This window comes from Dipodomys spectabilis, unplaced genomic scaffold (genome assembly GCF_019054845.1).
Source record: "Dipodomys spectabilis isolate Male_0828 unplaced genomic scaffold, ASM1905484v1 ptg000002l, whole genome shotgun sequence".
NCBI classification, from domain to species: Eukaryota; Metazoa; Chordata; class Mammalia; order Rodentia; family Heteromyidae; genus Dipodomys; species Dipodomys spectabilis.
This window is the reverse complement of record NW_024870679.1, coordinates 40622678-40648882: the sequence shown is the minus strand read 5'-3', so window position 1 is coordinate 40648882 and position 26205 is coordinate 40622678. Positions and strand designations below refer to the sequence as shown.

Below are 26205 nucleotides of genomic sequence, written 5' to 3'. Positions count from 1 at the left end.
ACTCTGACACAGAACACTTGCTCAGCCAGGCACGCTGGGCCCCTCCTTTCCAATCACAACACTCAGGAGCCCTCTCCCCTTCCCCACTCCACTCCACTCCCAGGCCTTCCCCTGGCCTGACCCTGGTCAAGGTTGGTAGAGAGCTGGAAGGCCCACTCTCACCCAGCACTGAATGACTGAAGCAGCAGCAGCGGCTACTGCCAGTGCACCTCCCTGTCTGGACATATTACTGGGGAGTGTTGCTGAGCTGAGGTGTCAGTGGTCCCGGGCCTTGACCACAGCCCCCTCAGCAGCCCTGGCCACCTGCCCCTGAATCTGGGCTGAGCACCGGGAATCAGTTCCCCCGTCAACCCCTCCCTCCCCCCCCCCCCCCACTCTCTCACCCTGAGGGAGCTGATCTTCTCTAGAAGATCAACTCTAATCCTGAAATAAATTGTTTTCCACAGCTGGTGCTTGGTTTGTCCTCTGAGGGTTGGCAAGGAGGACGAGACTGGGCCAGGACTGAAGCTGGGTTGAAGCTGCCTCACATGCACCCTGAGTGAAGCAGAGACCCATCCCGCTGGGCTCTCTCTAAGCCAGTTTCCCCATCTGTGCAATGGGGCAACCATACCAAGTTGAGCCTTCTGAACCAGAAGTGAAAAGCAGCAGCACAGAGTCTGGCTACAGAGGGGTTTGGCAGCAGAGGCTGGCTCCCCCAGTGTCTAGGTCATTGCACCTTGCCTGCTCTGTCCATTGTGTCCTGCTTGGCATGGGGCCAGTTCAGCAGGACCCAGGCAGGGCACAGCCCGGGCAGAGGACCTGGGGCGTCCCAGACAGGGGAACAACTGGCCCTTCTCAGCCAGTATGCCATGTTTGTGGAGAGTCCTGGCCCCTCCCCAAGAGCTTCTCTTGTGCCACCCGTGGACAGGAAGCTGGGAGCTGCTGTTGGCATGTCCACTGGCCTCCCATGTGGTACTGCTGTCACTGGTTATCTAGAGTGACTGCTAGGGCCTGTCCTTCAAGTGTGCAGCAGGGGACTTTGGGATATATCTGACCCTAGCCTAGAGCCGGACGTGATGATAAAAATGGGGAAGAGGGAGGTTGTGCCCTGAAGAGGTGTGTGTGTGTGTGTGTGTGTGTGTGTAACTTTTTCTTGGCCAGTGCTAGAGTTTGAACTTAGGACCTAGGTGTTATCCCTGAGCTTTTGTACTTAAGGCTAGTACTTTACTACCACTTGAGCCACAACTCCACTTCCTGCTTTTTGGTGATTAATTGGAGATAAGTCTCATGGATTTTTCTGCCTGGGCTGGCTTTAAACTGCAATCCTCAGATCTCAGCCTCCTGAGTAGCCAGGATTATAGGCGTGAGCCACTGGGCCCAGTTTGTGTGTGTGTGTGTGTGTGTGTGTGTGTGTGTGTAGGGGGGGGGTGATATACTTGCAAATCCCAGAAAAGCCTACAGAGTAGGGACTGATTGGGCCAGTGTGTGAACAGGGGTTATCTGACATGCTGGACCATGTACCTATGTGTGTGTGTGTTTATACAACTCTAGTGGCAGAAGTACAAGAAGAGCTTCTAAAAGGGAAGGGAACCCTGTAAATATGATCTGGAAGATTATACCTGTAATCCTCAGTACCCAGTAGGCTGAGATCTGAGGATCGCAGGTCTAACCCAGCCTAGGCAGGAAAGTCCATGAGATTCTTATCTCCAATTAACCATAGGAAAATAGGAAGTGGATCTGTGGCTCAAACTGGTAGAACATTAGCCTTGATCAAAAGAGCTCAGAACAGCACCCAAGCCTTATGACTGACAAAAAAGAAAAAGAAAAACTTATCTGGACTCAGTTTTTCTTCAGGGATCCAACATGCACGTTGTCCTGGTCACATGGGCAGAACCAGAGCATGGGATTCCTATGGCAGCAGCCCATACTTGGGATACTTTTAGGCTCTTTTTGGAAAGGTCTCAGCAGATACAGCTCTCCTTATAGGTGTGTGTGTGTGTGTGTGTGTGTGTGTGTGTGTGTGTGTAGCTAGAAAGGGATCGAGTTCAGGACCCCCAATTCTGAGTCATCTCTACATCTTCAGTCTGAAAAGAACACATATTCATGCAAATGACAGGACCCTGGGCACAGCTCTGTATGAAGTTCCCTGCCATTGTCATCTCTGTGGCTTTGCTAAGTTGAAATCATGATTTATTTTTCAGAAGGGAACACTGAGGCATGGAGAGCATAAGTGACTTGCTTAAGGTCACAAGACTGGTGAGGGATAATGTTAGGGATCCAGATCACCCCAGAGCCTGAACTCTTTCTGGTTTATCCTGTGGGAAATGCAAAGGCTCCTCCACTGGCAAATATTGTATTAAGGGTCACAGACAGGAAACTGAGAGAACAGGTCCTCTGCTCACCCTACCAACCATTCATTCACTCAACAAGCACTTACCTTGTGCTGGCAGAGTGCTGAGTGCCAGCTGTGTGTGGATGGACAAGGTGTCAGCCTTCACAGAAGTCACAGCTCACAGCATGTGTGTGTGTGTGTGTGTGTGTGTGTAGGGGAGGAATGGCAGGTGATGTATAAACAAAGAACATGTCTTCAGAGTGATGAGTACTACCAAAGAAACATAGTGAGGGTATGGTATGGAACATCTCGGGGCGCTGTTTTAGAGGACTCCTGAAAGAGGTAATGCTGGAGTTGAGCCTTTCCTGATAGAGTTTGCCAAGAACAGCAAGGAGACTGTGTGACTGGCAGGCATAGTGTGGGGTGGGCCTAGGGAAGTAGAGATGGGTCTGGAGAGACTGATAGTGGCCAAGGCATTCGGGACCTGGGAGGCCTCCTGCTATAGTGCAGGGGAAGCTCATGGGAGCCTAAGATGGGCTACTAAGTTACATCTGGGAGGTTTGGCTGAGTAGGCCCAACAGAGTGGGCCTCATGGGGAAGGTAGGAGTAGAAGAGATGAAGTCCCAGCACTGGCTGATGGTGGCCAGATGATGGTCTTGGCAGTGAGGATGTGAATAGAGCAGAATGGAGATATTTTTGGAGATAGAAACAACTGCTGAACTTGCCGATGGACTGGATCCCAGTACCTAGAACATAGCAAACCCTCAGTGAGTACTTGTTGAATGAATGAAAAAAGGAACTTTCTTGGTGTTACTCTGTAAATACTCCTGCATGACCTCCAGTGTGATATAAGTATGGAAATTACCCAAGACCCTAAAAGGTTTCACCATCCTTTGCCCAAGGGGTTTGAGGCCAGAGAACACAGGCTACACACAAACCAGGCACTGGTCCTCTGGAGAGATTGGCTAGGGAGAAATGAACCCTCTCTCCCTTCCCAATCTAAAGTGTGTGTGCATGCACACCTGCACACGCACACAGACACACACACATAAAACCCTTCAAGACAAACAAACGAAAAAAGACAAACATCCTGCCAAGATTGGGCCTAGCCCATTTGACATCTGCAGCAGGAAGTAGGGAAGCTAGCTCTGCAGGATTTCTTGCAGGTGTAAAGGATTCTCTAGGACAGCCCTTCAGGATCCATGACACTTAGAGTAGTGAGGCATTGGTTTGGTGAGCCCTGAGGTAGACCTTGGTAAGAGGATTGCCACATGGTGTTGAGTGTCTATGGGGACATAGGCTCAGTTCCTAACAAATCAATATCCAGGATGTGTATGGGGCTGGAAGACAACCTGATACCCAGAGCTTTGAGTGGCCCTGGAGTGCCAGGCTGAGTGGCTTTGGCAGGCAGGGGTTGAGTGGGGGGTACGCTAGGTCCCACTAGCTGGAAGGGAACCTGCCTAGGCACTGGGCCAAATAAATCATTGGGAAAGGAAGAAGAACATTTTCTCATCTGTTTAAAGGGCAATGAAGCATATCGGCGCTGGCCCAGTGGGAGGCAAGGCCGAGGCCAGGCGGGTGAAATGAGGGGAGCTCTGTGGCTCCACCCACCAGACCTCCCATGAGCTGCCCCACTGGCTTGAGCTTTGATGGCTGTGTTTTCTCCTAACTGGGCTGTGGGGGGTTGTTATTACTAACAGCAGCAGCAACAAATATATTGTTTAATTAGTGATACAATCATTATTTAAAAAGGGTCTTTTCAGGGCCTAGCCCTTGCCAATCTGTATTTTCATCTCTGGAATCCAGGCTGAGATGCTTTATACCATTTTACAGATGAGCAAACTGAGGCCCAGAAAGCTGAAGGGACTTCCTCAAGGTCACCTTAGCGTGGCAGTAGGAGAACAGGATAGGAACCTTGGCCTCTAGTCCTTTCAGGATTAGTCCCCTCCATTTCACTAGAGGTGACAGAAGGGACCGCGATGGGGCCAGATGACAAGGGTCACTGTCCAGGGGTGTGGTGGGGGTGGGGGAGATGCAGGGGGATGTCCTACCACTCTGCCCAAGCTCTCAGTATTCAAGTTGTACATGGTGCCCCTTCTCTGCCTGATTGCCTGGAGGCCCCTCCTGGGGCTAAGATTTGTTCTTCCCACCCCGCCTGGGCTGCTCAGAGAAGTAATTTCTCTTCAACCAGCTGGATTTGAATATGGAAATGATTTGTAATTACTCCAAGTCCTGCCAGGGGGGGCGGCATTATCATCAGAGTGAGTATGGAAGGGCAGGGGCTCCTGGGGAAGGAGATAGGGAAGCCCTGACGTGGGGAGTCACCACTGGGGGGAGAACTTCCAGAGAGCCCTAGTCCAGGCAGCCCTGCATACTCCCTAGGAGGTCTGGCTCTCACCACCTGACTCCTACAAGCCTTGCTGACCTATCCAGTCTGCTCTAAGACCACAGGGAATGGGGTACAACTCTGCCAGTCTCTCACTTTGTTCCACTACCTGTCTTCCCTAGGGAGTACATTGCTGGCGATGAATGAATGGGGTCAAGAAGTCAGAGGTCTATTAAGGAACTGAGAAACAGACAAAAACTGGCTGCTAAAGCCCCTCCCACCGCCCCCCCCCAGTCAGGAGGTTGGGGAGGGGAGAGAAGAAGGAAGGTCTTAGGAATCCAGCTGCATCACATCTGCAAGAGACCTGCCTGTTTCTCAAAGCACTGGATCTCTAGTATGCAAATAATCATGAATATTCATAAAAGAGAGGCAGGCTAACTGTAAGAGAGCAAGGGGCTGGAGCCCTGGAGGACAGTGTCCTGGAGACTTCTAAGGGTCTGTCCAGTGTCCTGATGGGCAGTCTATATCTTGGTCACACTCCCCACTTTTGCTTAGCAACCCTTTTGCCTCTCATAGTACCCAGGGAGGAAGGGGCTCAGGATTTCCCACTGTGCCAGGCGGGCCCTCAAGACTGCAGATGACAGGGCCCGCCTGGCTCAGCTTTCACAGTAGCAGCTGAGCCTTCAAACTCAAAGATGCCAGGGTGCCCAGCAAGAATCCAGGAGCTCTGCCAGCCAGTGCTAGGCCCAAGGCACTGGCTTCCTTAGGTTCCCATAGGGAAAGGGAAGGTGTCAGCCTAGCCCTCCTCCCTGCTTCATACAGTCTCATAAATTCCCTTAAGGTGACAGGTGAGGTTCCTTCATCGCCCCTTATTACCTCCCTCCATTAAAGTCGATAATCTCTCACAATCACTCACCACAAATGTCACTGCCACTGCTGAAGAGGGAGGGACAGAGTAAAGGAACAGAGGGCGCCTCTCTTTGCCTGTCTTCTGCCTCCAGGGAAAGGTAGGTTTTTCTCCTCTAGTCTCATTCTCTAGGGTGACTAAACTCAAGAGGTAACCGTGGAAAGGTGGTTTGGGGTTGGGTGGACCCGAAGACTTTCTTGCCTGCTCCTGATTGCCCCCCTCCTGGTAGACAGCCAACAAAAGTACGTCCTGAAGCCATCCTACCCTCACTGCAAAGCTGCCCCCTGCTGGCCTCTCTGACCAAAGCCATCAAATTAACCTACTTGTTCTGGCTGCAGTGGTGTGTCCCCAGTCTGCCCACCTTCCTGGTGGCAACAAGCCCAGGCCATAAACCACCTGACCGGGGCCTTGAGCCATGGGCATCTCCCTGGGTACTGCTTCAGCCTTGTGGGCTCAGGCCCCACCCAACTGTTCCTGGGCACAATGCCAGGATGGGGAAGGGGTGGGTCTGTGCATCTCCTTGGCTTCTACACAAACAGATGCAACATGGGGGCGCCCCTGGCACCGGGAAAGGCACTTGTGAGAATAGATACTCAGGAAAACATGGCACACTGTACACGTGAAGCGTGCCCGTGCCTGAGGACATGCAACATCGCAGCATTGACACCAGGGTATGCATCCAACATGACACACTGCAGTGTGCACATGTGGCACCGGTGAGCCTGTATGCTAGCTAGGTGCCTCCCTAAGGTCCAGGAGCCAGCAATCCGAATTCCGCACTTGAGCACATGCCAATGCACTGTGCATACGTGTAGCACTTACATGCACAAGCCAGGCGACATCACAGTGCACACGTAGGGCACCTGTATGCTTATGCAAAGTTCAGCGCACACGAGTGGTACCTGCATGCCGGGGACATGCAATATGCAATGCATACGGGGGAGGAGGGGGTTGAGAAGCAAACGTTTCAGCCTCCAGAGCCCAGGAGACCCCGGTGGTGCAAGATGACTCTGGCCTTGGGTATCGCTGGAGGGGCGTCGTGGATCGCCTCATTCTGCGGTCCAGGAGGCCACGGGCGGGGCGGGGGCTTACCCGGGGCTTCTCCCGCGCCGGCGCCAGGGGCCCAGGGCGGGGAGGGGGAGGGCGCGCTCGGCTCGGCTGGCGCTGCTCCCCCTTTAACAGGAGGCGGCGCGCGTCGCCCCCGCCCCCCCCGCCCCTTCTCCCGCGGCTCCTCGCGCCCGGCCCGGCGCGCGCCCCCTCCCGGGCCCGGCCCGCGCAGGCGCCGCGTCCCGCCTCGGCCGTCACTCGGCCCGGCGCGCGCTGCGGGCAGCGGCCGGAGCGGCCCGCGGAATCCGGCTCGGCGGCGGCGGCGGCGGCGGCGGCGCTCGGAGACCGAGGAAGATGCGGCACCGGCGTTGCGAGCCTGGGGCTGCGGCCGCTGCCTGCGAATAGGAGGCGGCGCGCGGCGCAGGGCGCGCGGCGCGGGCGGTGCTCTGGGCGGGAGCGCGGGGGGCGGCGCGGCGAGGAGGCGGCGGCGGCGGCAGGAGCCCGCGCCCGGCCCGGCGCCCGCCCGCCCCGCGCAGCTCCGCCGCGCGTCTTCTGCACCCGCCGCTCGGCGGAGCGGGAGCCTCGGCCCTCGGCGCGGCTGCCGCGAGCTGCCCCGCGCCCGGCCCGGCCCCCGCCTTAGGGATGGCAAACTTGCGCCCCGTGGCTGCCTCCGCCCGCGCCGGCCCCCGCTCCTGCTGCTGACGGCGCCCAGGTGAGTGCTCGGCCCCGGACCTCGACCCGGACCGCACCGACCCCTCCCGGGGCGGCCCCGAGTTTCCGCACCAGCCCGCACTCGGGGCGCTCTCCCAGCCCGTCTCTGCTGAATTCTCCCCCAGCCCGAGCTGAGTCCGCTCCGCGCTCGCCCACCCCCGTCCTTTCGGGAACTCCCAAGCCTGGGGCCGAGGCCCCCCTCGTCTCTGGTGAGTCCCTTCTCGGTCCCCGCCCCCAGCCCGGGCCGAACCCCGCGCCGTCGGTCCCACCTAAAGTCCCCCCACCTTGACACTCCTGATCCACACCGTCCCCTCGCCCTGCCGCGTCCGTGCGGGTCTCGGCCCGGGTCCCGGCACTGCGTCCCCCGCCTGGATTTAGAGCCCCCCTCTCCAACCTGCAGCTCGACTGCCCCTCTCCCCACCTCCGCCCCTGGCCTGGGTGTGAGATCTTGGTCCTCTCCTCCCACCTCCTCCCGGCCCGGCCGCGTCGGCACTGCCCTCCCCCGCGCTCGCGCCCCGGCCATGCTTCCCCTCTATTTCTGCCCGGGGTGCCCCCGCCCCCATATCGGCCCAGAGTCCCGCCTCCCTAGCCAGTCTCTGCTGCAAGTCCCCTCCCCTCCCCCAGTCCAGAATTGGGGCCGCTTCCCACCCCTATCTTCCCGGAGGTTCCCCCCCCCCCCTGTCGCCCCCCCGGCCTGGGATCGTCATCGGACCCGCACCCCCGACTCCGATTCATCGCTGGCCGGACCCTCCCCCACCCTTCTCCTCCCGCCACTGGGCACAGAGCTGGGCACCAGACGCGCCCTCCTGCAACCCCCGGGGCCCGTAGGACGGAGGGGGTGGGTTGTAGGCTGTGAAGTTGGCCGCCAATCCCGCAGTCGGCCGGGTCCGAGGGCGCCGCCGCGGGAAGTCCTCCGCGCCACGGCCGATGCGGAGCGGGCGACGGGTCTGCTGCCCGCGGGGGGAGGGGCGCCCGGGCCGAGAGATGCCGCCCGCCCGCCCGCCCGCCTCGCCAGCTGCCAGCCGGGCCCCTGGGCGTCCTCTGGCGCCCCCTGCCCGCGGCCCGGGACCCACCGCCCCTTCTCCTCTCGTGGGCAATCCCCGGGTTCCGCAGCCCGAGCATTACAGCGGTGGCTGCGGGACTGGCGCTGGGGGAGTCCCTTGGGGAGATGAGGTTGGTGAGCGAGGCCGGGTGCTCCCTCGTACCACCCGTAACCAAACACTCCTGGTGGCCAGGCTCCGTGCTTTGGGGACGGATGGATGGGGTAGGATGGACGGTGCATCCCCGCAGAAAGTCTGGAACCCTCTGAGCATCAGGCGCTGACCGCTGGGCTGGCGCTGGCTTCAGGACCGTCTGGTTGGTTTTGTTTGAGCTTAGGTAGATGTCCCTAGGGAACCCTCTGTCTGTCTACTCTATGACACTTCCTACAGTGTGGGGGCAAAGGTGGGCTATGGAGGAATACATCTGTCCCCACCAGGAAACCTAGCAGGAACTCAGGGAGTGAGGACTGCCTCTGGTGATGGTGGTGGGAGATGATGGACCCAGACAGAAAAGTCTTTCTTCCCCTCTTCCCCTCTCTGCCCTCTCTGCCCTCTTTCCCCCATCACTCCTCAGGAAGGTACAGGTCTAGTCTAGGGTGTTTGTCCATGTTGGTGAGCAATTCTGTGAGTCAAAAGGGGGTCCCAGTGGGCCTGTGCTTTCTTCTCTCCCTCCAAATCCCCAGGTAGTGAAGCTGAGTAAGTAGTTAGGAACTCAGTTTTAGATTAGATGACCTGGGCAAGCTACTTAACCTTTCTGAGCCTCAGTTGACCCTCTATAAAATGGGTCAGTGACTGCTGCCTCCTATAGCTCTTAGGAGAATGAAATGAGCTCTTACAGAGTGTTTGGCACCTATTAGTACCCAGGCAATGATGGGTGTGTTGGGCTGTTTCTCTTCAGAACCAAGGTCAGGTCCCTTTTCCATTCCACTCCTGATCCTGGAGGAGATAAATGCAGCACAGATTCTGAAGCCTTCACTCCAACCTTCAGGAAATTAAAGACAGGAAGTATCATCTACACACACCACCATTGCCATCACCACCACCACATTAGTGCAGGGAATCTGTGCCTCTCGTTTCCCCCTACCCCTTGCTCATTCTGCTACAAACCACCACACCTCTGGGATCAGCTCAGGCCACAGGGGGAACTGTAAACTCCTGGTCACCTGGGTCTGGATGCAAATATGAAGGCTGGTGATATGAGATCAGTACCAGGAATAAACCCAAGTCAGGGTCTCCGAAGGCACCTGGCCATTGAGGTGGTCTCTGGAAAGTCAGCCACAGTGAGGAACAGAGGAGCCTGTGACTCCCCTCTACCTCACCCCCCCCCCATCTCCCCCCTACATGAGACACTTTTAGAACAGGAACTTTTTAGGACAGTGTTGCAGGTCCGAGTTAGGTGTGTGTGTGTGGGGGGGAACCTGCCCCCAAGACCCCAAGGAGTTTGGAGAATTTTGGATATTGATGACGGGCTCAGTGAGGGAGCGGTAAGGGGCATGAGGGGTTGCCAATCTGTGGCTCCACCCTGCCGTGTGGCTCAACCTGGGTCTCTCAGGGGAGTAGCAGCCCCCACCCCCACCCCCCTGCCCACAGAGTTGACCCTGACATTGGGGATCAAAAGCTTGAGATTCCTGTAACCATGGCCTGGACCATGGCTCCAGCAGCTGAGTCACCGCCCCCTCCCCTCTGGCTGCCTCCCCGCCCCTAGGGGCCTGTGGCCGCCCCTTGGCCCTCTGGGGTCTGCCTGTCTTTCCCCCTTAGGGCATGCTGGAGCCCCCTCTTGTGACAGGACCCCCCCCACGTGGCAGAGGGGGACCTCAACAGGGGTCCCTCCCCCCAGCTCGGGAGGCCGGATGTAGGGTGTGTGCCTTCCCGGGTGCCAGAGCTCGCTGGCCCCTGTTTGGTACATGGGCCAGGAACCTGGAGGCCTCGAATGGGGGTCCCCGCCTGAGTGGAACCTGGGTGCTCGCTGCAGGGCCCAGGTGGAGATGAGTGAGGGGCAGGCGATTGGGGCTGCCAGGTGGATAAACGTGAGGGAAGTGCGCTGGCCCCGCCCCTCCCCTCCCCCTCCCCTGCCTGCAGAGGGGACCCCTCTCCCTGGTGACCCTACTCACCCCAGGCCCATCCCTGAACCTCCCTTCCCCTGCCTGGCCCCGCCCTGAGGTGCCCCTCCTTACCTCTCTTACCCTCCCCCCTCCCATTCCAGCCTTCTCTTGGCCTTTCCAGTTGCTGTCAGAAAAACACATTGGGTTCTTTTCTTTGGTTTAGAGGGGGAACCCTAGGCTGGGCAGACTTGTGGTGTCTGTGAGGAATGGGACCTAAATATACCTGGTCAGTGTGGGATTCCTGGGTGTTCTGGGCATAGGCTCCCCAAGACTGACATGACTCCAGGCAGCTCCTCACCTACCTCAGCCCAAAGAGGTCCCTGAGGAAGAGACCTTCTGATCCTTATTTGACACAGGAAGTTCTTCCTCACAGCTGACCTCAGTCCCTCTTCTTTTTAGCTCTTCTGCACTAGACTAGTTTGTGGCCTTCTTGGTCTTGGAGGTGGCAGAGCCACTTTCAGAATTCTGAAGAGCTTTTCAGAGGCAGTGCCCTGGGTCTCAGCAGCCAAGAGGGGAGCTGGTCAGAGTTGTTTTGGTGGGCCCAGGCTCTGTGTTAGCAATTTGGCAGGAGTCTGAGTTGAGAGGGTGGACATGGTCCTTCCATTTCAGTGAGGGAAATAGGCTTTGGTTTGGTTGCTCGTGACTAATAAGTATTTGGGCTGCCCATGAGGCAAGATCCTTTCAAGTCCCCTTCCAGAGGGTGGCTCAGGCGGAGTGCTTCGGGCCAGTGCCCTCAGGAGGACAGGCCCTGGCCCTACACTCCGGCTCTCTGTGATCCAGCTTGAATTTGAGAAGTGGGAAGGATATAAAAGGGCCCACCCCAGGTCTTATTCTGCAGCAGGCACTATGATGTTCATACATGGCCAGGGTGAAATTCCAAGATAGGTGTGAAGGTGTCTGGAGGAGACTACCTGGATGAGGTGGCTTAGGCAGTATTTACAGGTGGCTCAATTCTGGAGAAACCAGGCTTTGGCTACAAACAGTATGCCCCTAGTGCTTCCTAAAGGATTGGGAATAAAAGAGATCCAGAAGGTGGAACCAGGGGTCTGTGCTCTGAGCTTCACAAACACAAGAGAAGAGGTAATGGAGGGAGATCCCACCAGACAGCTAAGTGTCCAGTGTCGTGTGTTGAGCCTCAGGACCCAGTACCTGTGTGTGTTCACATTGGGATTAGGTGTGCATTTCTGTATGTGTGTGTACCTTTGCACCCATGTGGAATCGCAGTTCCATAGTTTTCTTGGTTGGTGTGCATGTCTGTGTGCATGCATATCTGTTTATGTGTAGAACACCTGTGCACTCCGTGTCTGCACACACAGCTGTGTCTGCATGCTTTTCTGTATTCATCTTCAGGGCAAAAGGATGTTCAGGCACAAGCTTCTTGAGTTATGTGTCAGGGGATGTTCCCCTGCCTTGCTCTAAGCGGGGGAGGGGAGGTCAGTTACAATAAGCCCCCACCTCTCCTGCACTGAGCTATAGCCATGGCCTGAATTTTGCAGCCTGCTTAAAAATAATTGGGGGCAGCGGGGGAGATTGGATGTCACTCATCATCCGCCAGAAGCTTCCTGGTGCCACAGCAGGCTGGTTACTTGAACAGTTTGGGGCAAACATGATGTAACATAGGGAGGCCCAGGGGTTTGAGCCTTCCTTCTTTGGCTAAAACCAGGGTGCTGGTGAAAGGAAGGGAAAGCCTGTCCTGGTTTTTGTAGGGGGAGGAGGCTCGGGTGGGGGTGGGGGAGCTCCAACCTGCTGAATGGGCCTACCAGGTGAGCCCATGGTGTCCCTGCCCACTGTGTGGCTTTGTGATTGGGCCCTGGGCCTGGCTCTGGGGGCAGCATGTGGGCATGGGGGATTTGGAGCACTGTGGACACCGCAACAGAGATTGGAGTGCTGAGGTTCTGATTCCTGTGCCCCTCCTTCTACTATTAGCAAAGCTAAGAGAAAATCTGTCCCTGGGGAGCAGCTATATCTGGGGAAAATGAAGCCACACGTGTGAGCTATCCCGTGTTTGTGATTAGATACTCAGGTCTAGTAGCATGTCCACATGGCCCAAATCCTGAGCAGCTAAGCAAAGGGAAGGAGCAAGCAGCTCTACCTGGAGGGAAGACTTGTGGGCTGGGGAGGGTTCTGGATTTCAGTCTCCAGCCCAGGCCTTTCTCATGTGATCTTGAGCAGGTGGCTTCCCTTCTCAAGGCTTCATCTTTCCCCCTCTAATCTGGAATCACTGGGCTCTAGGGTCCCATCCAGGGCTATGAGCTGTGCTGCTGCAGGGACCTGGGGAGCTGAATGGATAACCTTTGGGGATAGGAAGGGAAGGCCAAGCTCTAGGCAATGGGGTGGAGCTGGGTGGATTTGGCCAGTGTCTCCATCCTGGCCTGATGGATAGCAGGATGACTGTAGTCCTCCAGCCTGGCTGCTGTGTCTGCATGGGTCTTGGGTCTTCCATCTCCTCCCATCTAGAGTACATTCACACCTGCTAGGATCTCAGCTGGATGCACCACTGAGAGGAGGTAGAATCAACAAATCCTGGTCTTTACTCTTAGGAGCGGAGCCCTGGGGAAAGAGCAAGGGATAGAGGGTAATCCTGTGGAGGGTAAGTGGGGAAGAAGAGCTCAGGGGAACTATTTACTGTGCCGTTCTGCAGATGAGGAGACTGAGGCTCATGACAACTAGCCAGAAATTGACTGCCTAGGCTGGCACTAAAGCCCAGCATCATCTTACCCGACCCTTCTCCTTGTTCTGACCAAAAAAATCCATTGCAGTGATACTCATGCCGTTCACCACTGGCAGTACCCTCCCTCCCATCGGCATGGCTTGATTGTGCATGGTCTCAGCCACACGGGCTGTGACTCCTCCCCTTCCTCTTTCACTTACTGAAGTGAGTGAGCAAGGATGACACTGTTGCAGGAATAACCTTGAATTGCTGATTTATAGAAAAGCAAATCGTTGTCAAACATCACCACTTTGACAGTCACTGCTGGATTATAGGTGACACTCCTCACAGCTGATCATGACACAGTGTGATTGAGAGCAACAGTTTTGGAGAATAAAGGCAGGGTGGTGGGGCTGGGTTTGGGTCTGAGCCTCAGGCCCAGATGCCTGTAGTTGATGGGCTGAATAGAAGAATCATAGAAGGATCAGGCAAAACTCAAGCCTGTGGAAATTCAGGGCTTCTGAAATTCCAAGCTTGTTCCTGAGCCCTTTCCCTCACTTATCTCATTTCGCCCTTGTAGGAGACCTGTGAGATAGGTACTGGCATCACTCCATTTTACAGGTAAGGAAACAGGCTCAGAGAGGTCAAGCGCCTGTCCAAGATCGCACAGGTGGATGTGAGTGACTTGAAAGGGTGTGGTCTGTACCCTAGGCCTACTACCCACATCTGGCCTCTGGGGTTGTAAAATCAATGCGAGCTATATTGGGCCCTGCTGACCTCTGTCTCTCTCCACAGGGCAAGGGACATAGGATGACCCCAGCCTGTCCCCTCTTACTGTCTGTGATTCTGTCCCTGCGCCTGGCCACCGCCTTCGACCCTGCCCCCAGTGCCTGCTCCGCCCTGGCCTCGGGTGTGCTCTACGGGGCCTTCTCACTGCAGGACCTCTTTCCTACCATCGCCTCGGGCTGCTCCTGGACCCTGGAGAACCCTGACCCCACCAAGTACTCCCTCTACTTGCGCTTCAACCGCCAGGAGCAGGTGTGCGCCCACTTTGCCCCCCGTCTGCTGCCCCTGGACCACTACCTGGTCAACTTTACCTGCCTGCGGCCTAGCCCTGAGGAGGCTGTGGCCCAGGCAGAGTCTGAGGTGGGGAGGCCAGAGGAGGAGGAGGAGGCGGCAGTGGGGTTGGAGCTGTGTGGCGGCTCAGGCCCCTTTACCTTCCTGCACTTCGACAAGAACTTTGTGCAGCTCTGTCTGTCAGCCGAGCCCTCAGAGGCCCCACGCCTGCTGGCACCCGCTGCCCTAGCCTTCCGCTTTGTGGAGGTCTTGCTCATCAACAACAACAACTCCAGCCAATTTACCTGCGGAGTGCTCTGCCGCTGGAGTGAGGAGTGTGGCCGAGCTGCAGGCAGGGCCTGTGGCTTTGCTCAGCCAGGCTGCAGCTGCCCTGGGGAGGCAGGGGCCGGCCCTGCTACCACAACACCTCCAGGTCCTCCTGCTGCCCACACCCTGTCCAATGCCCTGGTGCCTGGGGGTCCAGCCCCACCTGCCGAGGCCGACTTGCACTCGGGAAGCAGCAATGACCTATTCACCACCGAGATGAGATATGGTGAGTCTGAGCAGGGCCCGGGTGGGGTGGGGTGGGGAATGTAGGGCTGATGGTGTCTTCAGGTCTCCATCCTGGCAGCTCGTCATGGAGTCACTCATGTTTGTCACCTCTGAGATCAGCCTTGAACATTGGAATGGTACAGGGTTAGATCTTACTCGGGAAGAGTGCGTGTGCTGCCTGGCGAATGAATGGGGTCAGGCGAGAGTGCAGCAGGGGGAAGCCTGTGAGGGGCCTCCCAGCTGGGCAATTGGCAGGAGGCCTCCTGGGGGGAAGGGTTCAGGGTCAGACCTGCAAGATGGGTGGGAGTGGTATGAGCCACAGAAGGGCATTCCAGGCAGATGGAGCAGTGTGCAGAGGCCCAAAGCTCAGAGTGGCTGTGGCAGGCTCTGGCATTATGAGTTGACAAGTTTGCCCAGAGGCTGGAGTAGGCAGGAAGTAGAGTTGTGCCCCTGCCCACACAGGTCAATGGTTTTTGGCAGTGCCCCATGGTCAGGGCACGAGGAGGCGAGGAAGAGTGTGGCTGGGTGAAGAGGCTTGAGCTCTGAGGTTGCTTCAGAGGCCCCAGCTGGCCCAGCTCCCAGTGTCCCATCTCCCCCCTCCTCCCAGCCCCCCACCAGGCCTGTGTCTTCTGGGACTGAGGCCGCCAGCTGCTGAAGCTTCTTGCTGACTGGGCAAAAACTCTTCTAGCCCTTGTGCCTGCCTGCACCCACACCCACCCTAGCTCCACAGCTATGGCCACCTTCCACTGGTCTGCTTCTTGCAGCTTCTAGGTCCCAGGCCCGCTAGCTGGACTTTGCATGCCTGTGGCCAGTGCTGAACCAGGGACTGACCTGGGGACCCTGCAGGGCCCAGGAGAGGGGTGGAAGTGGGAGGAAAGCAAGTCTGGAAGCTGATTACTATACAGGGAGACCCCACCCCTCTCTCTGGGGCTTCCTTTCCCCTTTTGGATAACAAATACTGGCCTATCGTCAAGAGAAGTCGTCAGAAGTAGTGGAGTTTCACAGGAGGCAGGGGCTTGGGTAAAGGCTGCTGGGAGGGCTAGAGATTGTAACTTCTCCCCATCTCTGCTTTGGAACCTAGCTCAGGAGCAACTGACACTGCCTTTGACCGTTATCTTGAATGAATGACCAGGACATGGGTTTGTGTGTAAAATGGGAAGGTGTCCTTGAATTAGTTAGAGAAGGGATTTACAATGACCGTAGCCTCTTCTAGTGCTTTGCAGAGGGGCCTTCATGGCTGCCCCCATGAGACATCTGCCATCATGCCCATCCACAGTGAGTGCCCAGTGGCCTTGCTACGGCCTCTCTCCCAGGCCAGCTTGGACTCTTAACTTTGGTCAATGAAGCTGTCCGAGTGACAGCCAGGCCGTGGGCAGGTTACAGGCCCTGGAGGCTGGCCTGGGATTTAGTGCCTGCAGGAAGAAATTGAATTTTGCTTCTTTGTCGAACATCGGCGGAGAGCACCAGGCGTATATCAGGAGGTTTATGGCTCTTCCTGCATGGCTGCCACTGCCTGTCACTCTGGGGGGCCTCTCCCATTCTGCTCAGCTGAGGACAGGTCCTTTTGTCTGGCTTTTCCTGTGGTCCCCTGGCCTAGTGGTCTATAGTGGGCAGAGCAAGGCTTTGCCCTCATGGGCTGGCACTGGCTTGGCAGGCTGCCATGTGGAGCACAGAGCCAGGAGCAGCCAGCTGGGCTTGGTGGAAGCCGGAAGCAGGAGTTGATTGGTAGCCCGGTGTCGTCGGGTCAGAAAGACCAGGGACAGGAATGGCACTATCATCAGAGCCTCTGTAGAGCCCCCCTCCCCCCCCCCCGGGACTAGAAGCGAATGGAGATTGGATGGCTGGTTGTTCTTGGGTAGAAGGTTGTTTCTGAGCAAGGAGCCCTAGGTTGGCACTCCCAGCTCTTCCTAAGCCTGACCTTTGCTCTTGTCCTCTGTCCTACTTGGCATCTGTCCATGTAATTGCTCTGCACGAAGGGCCCCTGTGGACAGTAGACATGGGGCAAGGTGGCCTCAGCCACATAAGTGCGCTGGCTGGCATGGCCCCTTCCACTCCCCTGGCAGGCAGGAGGTTCCTCTGCTCTGCCACCTCCTCCCTCCTGCTCAACCTTTTCTGATGCGAGAGACAGCAGGCACGTGACTCAGTGTGTTCCATGTGGTGGGGCGTGTCTGTGGGTTGGTGGCATCATCAGGGCTTTGGGGTGTTCTGTGCACAGTGGGAGGACCACCTTTGCTAAGTCCTTGGGTCCTCTCCATGCCCTGCTCCTTGCTTCACCACAGGCCTCGAGAGAATGGGCTGGCACTCAAAACTTCCAGAAAGAGTGAGGTTCACAGGGATCATGGTGACCAGGAGGAGACCCTCATCCTAGCTCCTCTGCTGGGTACTGGGGTAGAGAAGCTGGCTAGCTTCCCCTTCTCTTGGATGCCCTTGAGTGAGATCAGCAGCAAGACCAAATAGAATGGGCTTAGGTTTGTAGGAAGAACAAGGAGGGTGGGATCAGGTGGGCAGTGACCCAGTGGGGTTCCTTGGCCTGCCTCAGAGCCGAGTGCATTTGACAAGAGGGTACAGGCGCCTGTTAATTTCACGCAAACTGCCTTTGATAGATCTCTTGTTATTTTTGGTGAGTTGAGCCATAAATTTGTGCCATCTTGCTGCCGCAATCTGTTAAGTGTGGGGAGAGGAAGAAAGGAAGGCAGGAAGGAAGGAGCTCGCGGAGGGCTGGCACAGGCCGGCTAAGGCTGAGACTTGGAGGTGGATGGCAGAAGTAGTGCCTGGTGCAGAGCCTAGCTCCTGAGGGCTGGCCCTGCCTTGCAGTTCTTGGCTACTGACCCTCCTGTCTCCAGCAGATACCAGCCCATGGGGGTGGCTGTGTAGAGCCATACTCAAGAGAAGAGCCCCATGTGTGATACCTGCCCTCCTCTGCTCTAGATCCCCTTTCTTTGGGGCACTGTCCTACCTCAGCTGGCTGCTGCTGGTCCACCCTCTAGTCTCTGGGCTCTATTTATTTTTGCCAGTCAGTCCTGGGGCTTGAACTCTGGGCCTGGCCACTGTCCCTGAGCTCCTTTTATTGCTTACGGCTAGCACTCTACTATTTGAGCCATAACACCACTTGTAGCTTTTTATGTGATTAATTAGAGATGAGTCTCATGGACTTTCCTGCCCAGGCTGGAACCTCTGTCCTCAGATCTTAGCCTCCTGAGTAGTTAGGATTACAGGCATGAGCCACCAGCACCTGGCTTATTTATTTTTATTTCAAGAGACAAAGTCTTACTGGGTATCCCAAGCTAGCTTCAAACTCTCTATCTTTCTGCCTCTGCCTTCTGAGTTCTGGAATCTCAGGCCTATGCCACCAGGTCTAGCTGGGCTACCTTCTTGAAATGTGTTCATCAGAGGAATATGGGAACTCCTGGGAGGCAAAAGTGGGTCCTGATCTGACTCTGACTCTCTGTCATGTGACTTGGACAAGGTGATGCCATCTTGGTGGCTCAGGATCCCCAGTTCTCTGAGTTACTTCTCTGATCTGGTGCCAGAGACCCCAGTTCTTCCAAAGCATCTCAACCTGGCATTCTAACCCCATTCTGGGATCACTGCCTTTTTTGTTGTTGTTTTTTTTGTGGGCTTGAACTCTAGGCCTGGGTACTATCTCTCAGTTCTTCAGCTCAAGGCAAGCACTCTACTACTTGAGCCACAGGGCTACTTCCAGTTTTCTGGTGGTTAATTGGAGATAAGAGTCTCACAGACTTTCTTGCCTGGGCTGGCTTTGAACCTGGATCCTCGGATCTCAGCCTCCTGAGTAGCTAGAATTACAGGCGTGAGCCACTGATGCCTGGCAACTGCCACCCTCTTTTGAGCCTTCCCTCCACTTCCTCCTTGCCCTTTCAACTGATGCTCCTCTGTCCCCAGGTTCTCCCCTGCTTGTCAGCCTCCCTGCCTGTGCTTGGGCTATCCACCCCCTCTGGAGCACTTTGCCCTCAGTTAGGCAGAGATCTCCCTTAGTCTAAGCCACACATACAATATACTCCACCTTTGTCCCCACTTGGAAGGACCTCAACCTGCCCAGTTGTGTTGTGAGCGTGGCCTTGCTCCTTGTTCAGGCCTCTGTTCTTTTTTTGGCCAGCCCGGTCTGGTGTCAGGAAGTTGGGTCCCCCTTGCTTGCTCGGGGCTCTGAGAGTGAGGAGGTAGGCGTCTCTTAAGGTTGGGTTTTTCTGAAGGCTCTGTACTGTTGGAGACCATGTGCTCCATTCCAGGATGGGGAGTAGGGGAATAGGGCTCAGACTTGGCCCGACCTCTCAGCAGGTAATCCCTTATAAGTGTGGGCCAGGCCTTGGGTTGATTCTGGGTGGGCGAGATCGCAGCGGAGTGAGGAACCCTTTCTGCCCTCCAGCAGAGTGACCATTAGTGTATGATCAAGACCACAGACAGAAGTCATCTAGCCCTGACCCTCTGCACTCTCTAGCTACGTGACCATGACAAATTGCTTTGCCAGCATTTTGCCACCTGTGATGTGGGGAGAGTGGGAGCTGTTCTACAGAGCAGAGGGGAGGATGCGTGGGAATGTAGGTTAGTGCCTAGCACAGTGCCTGGCTGCATTGGCTTACTTCCTGTTGTTGCCAACACACTACCACAGGCTGGATAAATTTTAAAGCAAAGAGGTTCATTTTGGCTCATAGTTTGTTTCAAGGTCAAGAGCCCATTATCCAGCGATGGCCTCTTTGCTGCAGAGTCCCATCACTTGGTGAGAGAAGGGAGTCAATGCACCTTTCCATATTGATTTCTCCTCTTGGAAAGCCACCACAGTTCATCCTGGGGTCTCTACCCACCAAGGCCTCCCAGAGGCCCCACCTTTCAAACACTATATTCAGATTAGGTCTCCATTCCCTTATTACCTTAAAATGGAGATTCAGTTTCAACACATGAACCCTTGGGACACACTCAAGCCACATCCAAGCTATAGCACTGGCATGCCATAGATCTCAAATAAATCGTCGTAGAGTTCAGCATACCGGTTGGACTGCATGAGCTGGATGCTGAGGGGGACGGAAGAGTGGGGGAAGCAAACTGCAAAGAGGTGGGAAAGGAATAGAGAAGGTAATTCTGAGTTGGGTTTTGAGGAATGAATAGGAATCTCACTAGTCTGGGAGGTTTCTCCTTAAATTGAATTGCTTTTCAAATTTAACGTATTAAAGAGATTTTGAATCATAAATGGACAGAGTATCACTGTCTGAAATTGAAGATAAGCAAAGAAACAACCACAGGGGAGACAAAGCAACCTTATTAAATTCTAGCTCCATGCCCTTCCTGCCTCTCCACTGGCTAGTAGCGCAGGTGGGGATTTGTGAGTCTAGGGCTATACAGAGACTGCCCTTTATGCAGTTGGAAGGATGCCTCTGAGGTGACTGGAAGGGAGATGTGCTCTATTAATCATGGTGGGACAACAGGCTCTAGTAGGACCACAACCCAACTATCTTAGCTAGTCAGCAAATCGTTCTAAACAGAGACCCAGAAAGGAACAACTTTCCCAATCCAGGATGATGTGTTAGTTCATGGTCACGAGCCTCCCAAGCCATCCTGCCCTGTGCTTTGGGAAAGCCTCGAGGAAGGGCTTTGGCGGCAGAGGGAACAGCCTGTGCAAAGGCGGAGAGGTGTGAAACATCCAGAGTAAGAGCTATAAGAGGATGAGCTGCTGGCTGGCAGCCCTGGTTGAGGGAGATGGGGCCAGGGCTCTGCCTGCCATCCCAAGACAAACCAGGACCTCATCCTGCTGGCCAGCAGCTTAAAGGCAGCAGAAATGGGGCGTCGCAGAGGAGAGAGGTTGAGTTAGATGTGGTCCCTGCTCTCCTGGAGTTTCTGGCCACAGGAGGAGGTGCAGCGGCCCAGCCAGCTCAGGATGTGGGAGGCTGGGTGAGCAGGTCAGCTGCTGGGGGAGGGAGAGTCTGCGGGGGAGTCTGGTATGCTGGCTGGATGCCTGGTCTAATAGGGAGACCCTGTTGACTGTACTTGCAGGATAGAACCTGGAATTTTCAAAAGCCATTGCTTTCTCCTGTGCTCCTGGAGATTCTGATGCACTGCAGGGCCCAGTAGTCCTGCTGGGGCTAGGGAGCCATAGAAAAGGATAACAGAGCCATGTTTCAAGGAGACCAGTTGGCACCCACTTGGGAGTCTGGGTGGACTCCAAGAGGGTGCAGACAGCCCTAGGAAGGGAGGCCTGCTTTGTACATCTGAGCACTCTTTCCCTGTGGAAGTAGTAATTATCATGGCTATTTTTTTTTAACACATTCAGACATGGGAGGCTGGGGGGGTCAGGTTGTGTGAAGTTTGGGGAGCATGGCCTAGCAGGTATCCACAGCCCTGCAAAGTGGCAAAAAGCATATGAGCCCTGCCTGCCGAGGCCAGGCTGAACTAAGGGTGGCCCCTGTTGGTTGTGTGGGGAAAAAAAAAACCCGAAACCCAGGTTTGTTGAATGCTTGTTTTGTGCCAGGCTGTCCAAAGTCCAGGTCCTCTGTACCAAAGGGTGCTAGACACAGACTTTCCCTGGGGCGGCAGAAGAAAGAGCCAAGATAATGACAGCTAGAGCAAAAGGCGACCTGGGGACTAGGCTATAGAAAGAGGGTCAGCCGGCCGGCGCCGGTGGCTCACACCTACAATCCTAGCTACTCAGGAGGCTGAGATCTGAGGATCGCGGTTCAAAGCCAGCCTGGGCAGGAAAGTCTGTCTGTGAGACTCTTATCTCCAATTTAAAAAAAATTAGAAAACAGGAAGTGGCACTGTGGCTCAAGTGGTAGAGCACTCACCTTGAGCTGAAGAGTGCAGGGACAGCACCCAAGCCCTGAGTTCAAGTCCCACAACCGACCAAAAAAAAAGAAAAAAGAAAAAAAAAAAGAAAGAGGGTTAGCCTCCCCAAATCCTTGTGTGCCAGCTTAGGAGGGCTTCTTGGAAGAGGTGGAACTTGACATGTGGAAGATTTGGGGGCAGATTGAGATGGAAGGAAGAGTATTGGAGAGGAGGAATAGAGGAAAGCGTTTTCCCTGCTCAAGGGATCATGAGAAGAAGATGCCCCCGCGGCCCCATGTGGAAGGATATGTTACTTATACTTTCTGTTGAAGAATCTGAAGCTCAGAGAGGTGTAATGACTTGTCTAAGGCATGCAGCAAGACAGTGGCAGAGCTGAGCATCAAACCCACATCAATCTGGCTCCAGAATCTGTGTCCTCCCTCCCACTGGTCCACGTAGCCTTGCAGTCTGCTTGCTGCCTAGCAGGAAAGGAAAACAAGACTGGATATATCAGTAAGGGCTGGAGGTTTATACTGAGCCATCACAGTGGGAAGCCACTAAAGGTTACTGAGGAGATCCAGGCTCCTACCAGGGGAAGGGAAATAGACAGAAATAGACCTGGGGCTCTGCTGGGCTTGAGAAATGACCTGGGTCCCATGGCCTTAGGGAAGGAGAGTTCAAGGAGGGCTGCATTTTGTCCATCAGAGCCAGCATAGTTTAGTGGAGAAAGCAGACCCTCGGAATTAGGCAGGCCTGGGTTCGTGTCCCACCTCAGCCTCTTTCTGGTGGAAGGTGCCTTTTTCATTTGTGGACAGACTGATCCTTGTGAGAACTGAGCAAAGTGCTGTCAGCAGAGTGCACAGTAACTGATGCTTGGAGGTGTGTGATAGGTTACCTTCATTCAAAACAAGGGTCAGCAGGTGGTTGAGTGAGGACAGATGTTATAGGCAGCAGGTCTATCTGTGCCTGATACTGGTGGCTGATGGGAAAGCTGATGGGCTGTAGGCCTTCAAGTGACAGAGCCCTACTGGTACCTGGAAGAGGTAACTGCATAGCAGGTATCCACAGTCCTGCAAAATGGCAAAGAGCTCATGAGCCCTGCCTGTAAGCCATCCTCAACACTTGGGCAATGTATTAACATGGCCATGTATTAACATGGTTCCGGGTCCTGCCAGTCCTCTTGGATGATGCCTGTCTTAGCTTTCCCAAGGGTCTTCCCTGTTCTAGATGCAAAGATGGCTGGGGCCTGGGCATAGGGGCAGAATCAGTGTTCCTGACAACGAATGCTACCTGGTCTCTTATCTCCTTGCCCTTCTGGGAGAACTGGCCGGGGGTGGGGTGGGATGAATCACTGGCCTCTCCTGAGTGAGGACAGCGGTCTGTGTAAGCTCTGGCTGTGCTGCCTTAAGCCTGTTCTTTTCCTCCCAGCTCAGGAGACTGGGAGAGAGACCCAAAAGCTGGCTTGGGACATGTTCTGACTTCTAATAAGATAGATGACCTCTGCATATATCATGGGGCTGGCCAGCAAATGGTTGATGAGCTGTTTGAGAACAGGGTTCCACGGGGAACAGGCGAGTCCACAAGCTGCTCGGGTGGTCTCTGACATGGTCTTACGTGAAGGGCTTATTGCATGCCAGGCTGTGGGGAGACGACTGTCTAGATCCAGTAATGGGCCTGGTGCTTAGCAGGCTAGACAAGAGGATTGGGCCATACTTGGAACAAGCTGCACAGCGTCTCCAGAGTATTGACAGTCAGACGCCAGGCTTGGTTCTGATAGAGGTCCAGAATCCCATCACAGAGCCTGTCTTAATATCCCTACAATGAAGGTTGGCACTGCCAGGTAGAGCTGACGTCTTGTAGGGGACTATTTCTGCTTACCCCCCATGGGGAAGCCAGCAGCATGGTGTCCATTGGCATTCATTTATTGATATTTTTCTTGTCTGGACTCTGTGCTGGTATTCCCAGGGGCCAGAGACATGACTCACATACAGCCTTCAACCCTCAAAGGACTTGAGGTGAGGATAGGGCATTTCAGACAGCTGGAAGACTGAAGCCATTTGTAATAAAAAGGCCAGACCATCCTACCCCGGGCGTGGACGATAAGGAAGGGCTTCCTCCATGGGTTGTTATTTGAGATGGTCTGAAGGTCGAGTAGGAACTTTCTAAGTACAGAAGCCAGAGAGCAAGCAGTAGAAGCTAGAGAGGAGATGAGAAGTTTGACAGGAGAGATGTTCACGAGTTCAAACAGCTGTGGAGCACGGGAGAGGCAGGGCCTGGATGTAATGACTAGGAGTGCTGGGTCAGAGGAGGGTCATTAAGTGTTGGGGTGCATGTGCAATAAAAACAGGACAAAATATGGGTGTCTGCTATGGGAAGCAGCAGGAAAGTTGACCGGTCAAGGGGACAAGACCCTGATAGAGCAGCCCCCCCATATAGAGAGGTGGGGTGGGGGCAGGATGTTTCAAGGCGGGAAAGAGAAACAGGGCCAGCTGCGGCCCAGAGTCCAGTGACACGAGGCCTGTGAAGTGTCCCAGCATTTCACAGCCCGGAGGATGGTGATGACTATGCTGAGAACAGTTTCAGCAGAAGGATGTGGGCAGCAGCTGACTGCAGAGGATCAACAGGGGAAGTGACATTTGAGCCAGGAAGTGGATGACAGGTGAGAAAGTGGCGTGGCAGCAGAGGAGCACTTGGTGTCAGAGGGAAGCCCAGGGCAGGGAGAGGAGGGAGGAGAATGCAGGGAGGGGGGGGGGGATCCCTAGAATGGTGGCTTAGTCATGGGCTGCCACAGGAGAGGATGAGGAGGAGATGCTGGGTGGCGAGTCTTCCTGGGAAGGCAGAAAAGAGGGTATAGGACTAAGGTGGCTTCTGGAAGCAAAACTGGGAGGGGGTGGGGGGGATGATGGGGAAGCCAGGAAGTCCTAGTTCTATCTACTCTGTGAAGAAGGCCATGGCTGAGACAGTGGCAAGGTAGGTTGGGTCCTGTGAGCCCAGAGGGGAATGAAGAAGGAACAGGCCAGAAGGGCTGCGGAGAAGCCCCATGTGCCTAGCAGACGTGGACTGGACCTGTCACAGTGCCAGTTGGCCCAGTCACAGATTTCTCAGCAGCCTGGGAGTGGGGGTGGAGAAGGCAGCTAGTCACAGGGCTCCAGGCTGGGGATGGCTGAGCGGGTGTGGCAGAGGGGCTGGGTGGGGGGACTGAGGAGCTACCAGCATGGCCTGATTCTCCTCTGCGGTCAGGTAGAGGCAGGTTCCACGTGAAGCCAGGAGGACCCCTGGAGGAGGCAGGGAGGCTGCTGGGTGGCTGAGGAGGGGGCCACAGGGGTGAGGTTGTGAGAAGAGATGGTCAAATCAAAGCTGATAGTCCTGTCTAATGAGCATTTACCACAGGCTAAGCATAGGGCTAGTGTTCCTACGGTGGGGATGTTATGAGTAGTGGTCACTCGATGGGAATGCAGAGTTCAGAGAGAGAAGAAATTTACTGCGTGCCAGCCCAGGCAGGGCTCTTAGGTGTAGAGCCTGGACTGGGCAGCAGGGGGCATAGTGAGCACAGCCCTCTGGGGGTGCTTGTTTGGTGCTACCCAACTTTCACAAATAAGAGAGATGTAGCGGGGTGAAAGTAGTACCTTGTAGTCTGGGAACAGTGTGGGCTGAGCCTTGTTCCCAAATATTCTTCCATCCCCCCTTCCCAGTGGCCCCTACATGGATGATTCCTTTCCCTTCTGCTTTCCTGTCTCCTACCTGCTGCCTATTCTATATGGCTACCTGAGAGGAAAGTTCATTGATGAAGAAGGAAGGTTTATTTCACCTTACAGTTTTGGAGGTTTCCATCCATGGCTAGTTGGTCCTGTTGCTTTGGGGTCTGGGGTGAGGCCACACACCATGTAGGGAGTATGTAGTGAACAAGCCTGTCGACCTCATGCCCAGGATTGACAAGGAAGGGAAGACAGAAAGGGCAGGGTCCCTAATCCCCTTCAAGAGCATACTTCCCAATAACCAGAAGGCCTCCCACCAAGAACTTCCTACCACCTTCCAATAGCCCAAACCTGAGAACATTCCAGATCCAAACTACAGCAGAGTCAGGCCTGGCGGAGATCTTGCCTGTGCAGGAGGGCAGGCTAGAAAGAATGGAGCCTCTGGGCTGGTGGGGCTGCCTAGGCCTAGACCAGACACATCAATCTAGCAACTGAGAGGCCTCCTGGGGTACCTGCTGCTCTTCTGTCTATAGGGGCAGCAGAGGCAGGGCTCTGGGCTGTAGGTCCCTGCTCTAACGCCTTGGGTCTCCGGGGAGTGACATTTCAATCTGTGCTTCCATATCCTAGTCCAGTACCACTTGGGGGGGCAGAAATGCCCCATATCCAGTCCTTGGCCACAGCAGTTGTATTCCAACTGAGCTTCAAGCTCACGGAGTTGTGTGCTTTTAGACAAGTCATTCCCCATTCTCTGCTCTTCAGTTTCTCTGTCTCTCAACTGAGATGGTGGTCCTTCTTCCCAGGGAGAGGAACAGGAGGAAAGATACTTCTCTAGAGCTTATTAATAGGGATAGCCATTTTCTTCCAAATCTCCCCTGTCTGGCTGAGGCAAGAGATAGAAAAGCCTCAGTTTCCTTATCTGTGAAATGGTGGTAGGGGACAGGGGGCAGGATGCAATGCTCTCTCTGCATCACCTGCAGTTGCTTCCAGGCCCTCAGGCTGAGGACTGGCAAGGCTGCTCTCTTTGTGCCACTGTGGCA

At 55.3% G+C, this 26205-nt stretch overlaps 1 protein-coding gene across 1 annotated transcript in view; it reads left to right on the top strand.

The window, feature by feature from the left end:
* Positions 1 to 7248: 7248 nt before the first annotated feature.
* The window catches only part of Adgrb2 (adhesion G protein-coupled receptor B2), a 35742-nt gene continuing 16785 nt past the window's right edge, over positions 7249 to 26205 (top strand). The window contains exons 1-3 of the mRNA XM_042677212.1: positions 7249 to 7303; positions 7428 to 7511; positions 13890 to 14703. Coding sequence (XP_042533146.1) covers positions 13905 to 14703 — 799 coding nt within the window. The 5' untranslated portion in view covers positions 7249 to 7303; positions 7428 to 7511; positions 13890 to 13904. The remainder of the gene's footprint in view (positions 7304 to 7427; positions 7512 to 13889; positions 14704 to 26205) is intronic.